General features: G+C 56.5%; 1 protein-coding gene across 1 annotated transcript; it reads left to right on the top strand.

The window, feature by feature from the left end:
* The first annotated feature begins 585 nt into the window (after positions 1–585).
* LOC119320299 (aluminum-activated malate transporter 10-like) lies at positions 586–2593 on the top strand. Its single transcript, XM_037594413.1, has 3 exons — positions 586–1162; positions 1280–1420; positions 1509–2593. Exons 1-3 carry the CDS (start codon positions 820–822, stop codon positions 2489–2491), a joined length of 1467 nt encoding a protein of 488 aa, XP_037450310.1. The 5' UTR covers positions 586–819; the 3' UTR covers positions 2492–2593.
* Positions 2594–2863: the final 270 nt, after the last annotated feature.

Here is a 2863-nt window from a genome sequence, read left to right as displayed (position 1 = left end):
AGACGTTCTTCGTTGGCCTTGCATTGTGGAAGAGTAGCGAGTAGTCCTCATTAGCGAGATAGGCAGGTGGGGTGACCGTCGAGTCATTTGTACATAACATTGTAACATCAAGTGCGAAGAGTTTCTACACTTTCCTTTTATAATATATGATACGCACACTCGTGCGTATTCGAGAAAAAAAAACTAATAGATGTGGAGAATGTGTCAGTTTTCCTACGACTGGAAGCAGTGATCAGGAATCTAGGATCGCCCTCAGGCAAAGACAAGCAGATCGATCGTGATCGTGTGCTCGGTGCTCCTTTCAAAAAGAAAAAACGTGATCGTGTGGAGAAACCGCACTCGATCTGTACGTACCACATCTCCATTTCCATCCACCCTGTTGGCGACGCACTTGCCCCCTTTTCCTTTGTTTTCCTTTTGCCGAAAAACGCACGTATCGTGCGCGAGGTCGGTCGTCTCCAATCTCCACCCTGACAAATGCGAAGCCCGGCCCCACGTCAAAGTCCATTGGAGTGCCTCGGAAAACTTCGTCCCTATATAAGCAAGTCCCCTGGTGTCTCACAACATTCCAAGACAGGGAGATCATTCGCCCGGCAGCCTTTCCTTTCCCTCGTTCCTTCCTTGGAACGTTGCGTTGCTCCCCTTCTCCCTCCTCCTGTCAGCTCGTAGCATAATTCCAACAGAATAAGTGACGCAGAAGCGAGGCTACAAGCAGCGGTCAACCTATATATACCATACTAGAGCCGGCCAGCCGGGCCGCATTTTCTTGGCACGCTTGCAGTAGGGAGGGACTCGTCTGGACTTGCTTCTGCCGTGATCATGGAGGCCGCCGCGAGGGACCCGCAGAGTGGGCTGGAGTGGCGGGTGACGGTGCCGGAGGGCGCGTCGGTGACGGTGGAGTACGAAGCCGGGCCGGCCGGGAGAGCCTGGGCGTCGATGGTCGCCTCCGTGCTCATGCTCGGAGCCACGGTGTCCGGCTTCGCCAAGAAGGTGTGGAAGATTGGCGCCGATGATCCGAGGAAAGTGGTGCACGGCCTCAAAGTCGGCGTTGCTCTTACCTTGGTCTCCGTCTTCTACTACACCAGGCCTCTGTACGACGGCGTCGGAGGGGCTGCCATGTGGGCCATCATGACCGTCGTCGTCATTTTCGAGTACACTGTTGGTAAGTCGCACCTAGTAGAATTACAAAACGGATCAGCTGCAATCGCATGTCTTCAGCATGCATGTATTCACGTACTCTTGGTTTGGTCGCTGATTTTATTTGTGTATGGACGTGTAGGCGGCAGCGTGTACAAAGGGTTCAACAGGGCCGTGGCGACGGCGAGCGCCGGCGTGCTCGCGCTGGGCGTGAACTGGGTGGCGAGCAAGTCCGGCGATAAGCTCGAGCCGGTCATCACCTGTGGCTCCCTCTTTCTGCTTGGTACGTACTATAAACCTTCGTGCGCACTCGTAAATCGGCCACGCTTTCTGCCACAGGTACTAATAATTATCTATGTGTGCGCGTGCAGCTGCGGCAGCCACCTTCTCGCGGTTCATACCGACGGTGAAGGCCCGGTTCGACTACGGCGTGACCATCTTCATCCTGACATACAGCCTGGTGGCCGTGTCGGGGTACCGCGTCGACGAGCTGGTGGCGCTGGCGCAGCAGCGGCTTCTCACCATAGCCATCGGAATCTTCATCTGCCTCGCCGTCTGCGTGCTCATCTGGCCCGTGTGGGCTGGCCAGGAGCTGCACCAGCTCACGGTGCGCAACATGGAGAAGCTCGCGGCCGCCGTGGAGGGCTGCGTCGAGGACTACTTCGCCGAGGAGGGCGCGAAGAGTGCGCAGGCCAAGTCGGACGGCTACAAGTGCGTGCTCAACTCCAAGGCGTCCGAGGACTCGCAGGCCAACCTGGCGCGGTGGGAGCCCGCGCACGGCAAGTTCGGCTTCCGCCACCCCTACGCCCAGTACACTAAGCTCGGCGCCGCCATGCGCCACTGCGCGTACTGCGTGGAGACCCTCAACAGCTGCGTCGGCGCCGAGGTCCAGGCCCCCGAGAGCGTCAAGCGGCTCCTCGCCGATGTGTGCACGAGGCTGGGCGCGCAGTGCGGGCGGGTTCTGAGGGAGGCGTCCAGCTCCGTCGCCACGATGACGACCTCCCCGGCGCTGGACTTCGCCGTGGCAGACATGAACACGGCCGTGCACGAGCTGCAGGGCGACATGCCGGAGCTCCCGTTTACCCTGGCCGGGGGGCCGGGGGAGGCGTCACTGATCGACGCCATGCCGCTCTTCACTGTGGCGTCGCTGCTGACGGAGATATCGACGAGGATCGAGAGCGTGGTCGACGCCGTGGACACGATGGCCAGCCTCGCCAGCTTCAAGCAGGCGGACGATGATGACGACAAAAGGGGGGATGCCGAGCTGAAAACGAAAGTACATCCATTGAACGAGACAGACTCCGATGAGCCACCTGAAGAAAACAAAACAACCAAACTTTCTGAACAGGTTTAAAACGAGCGTCTATGAAAGAGCTCCGGAGCAGCTGGACTTATCGAACTGGGCGAGTAGCCGAGTATGATCAGATTTAACCTGACAATACCATCGAATTAGTTATATCCTAGTAACTACATTCTTGTCTATAGCGTTGGTTATTATTTTCCGCGGACAGAAGATGATGCATAAACTTCTGACCCGCGGCGTTCAGGTCAGAATAAAAACCGGCTTATGATCATCGGAGAGTAGACCGGCATCCATCATCTTGTACCTGTGCATACATATATGTTTGACACGATCATACAAACTGATGAAATGACACTAGTTTTTCTCATTTCAGAATATGAAATGACACTAGTTGCTAGTAGCACGTACCCGTGTGCGTACCAC

The sequence above is a fragment of the Triticum dicoccoides genome, chromosome 6B (genome assembly GCF_002162155.2).
Source record: "Triticum dicoccoides isolate Atlit2015 ecotype Zavitan chromosome 6B, WEW_v2.0, whole genome shotgun sequence".
Taxonomy (NCBI): Eukaryota; Viridiplantae; Streptophyta; class Magnoliopsida; order Poales; family Poaceae; genus Triticum; species Triticum dicoccoides.
This window is presented reverse-complemented; position numbering and strand designations above follow the sequence as displayed.

Coding starts and splice junctions, on each gene's coding strand:
- LOC119320299 (XM_037594413.1), top strand. CDS start 820: ATGGAGGCCGCCGCGAGGGACCCGCAGAGTGGGCTGGAGTGGCGGGTG. Junction 1,163..1,279: donor CATTTTCGAGTACACTGTTG/GTAAGTCGCACC, acceptor ATGGACGTGTAG/GCGGCAGCGTGTACAAAGGG. Junction 1,421..1,508: donor TGGCTCCCTCTTTCTGCTTG/GTACGTACTATA, acceptor GTGCGCGTGCAG/CTGCGGCAGCCACCTTCTCG.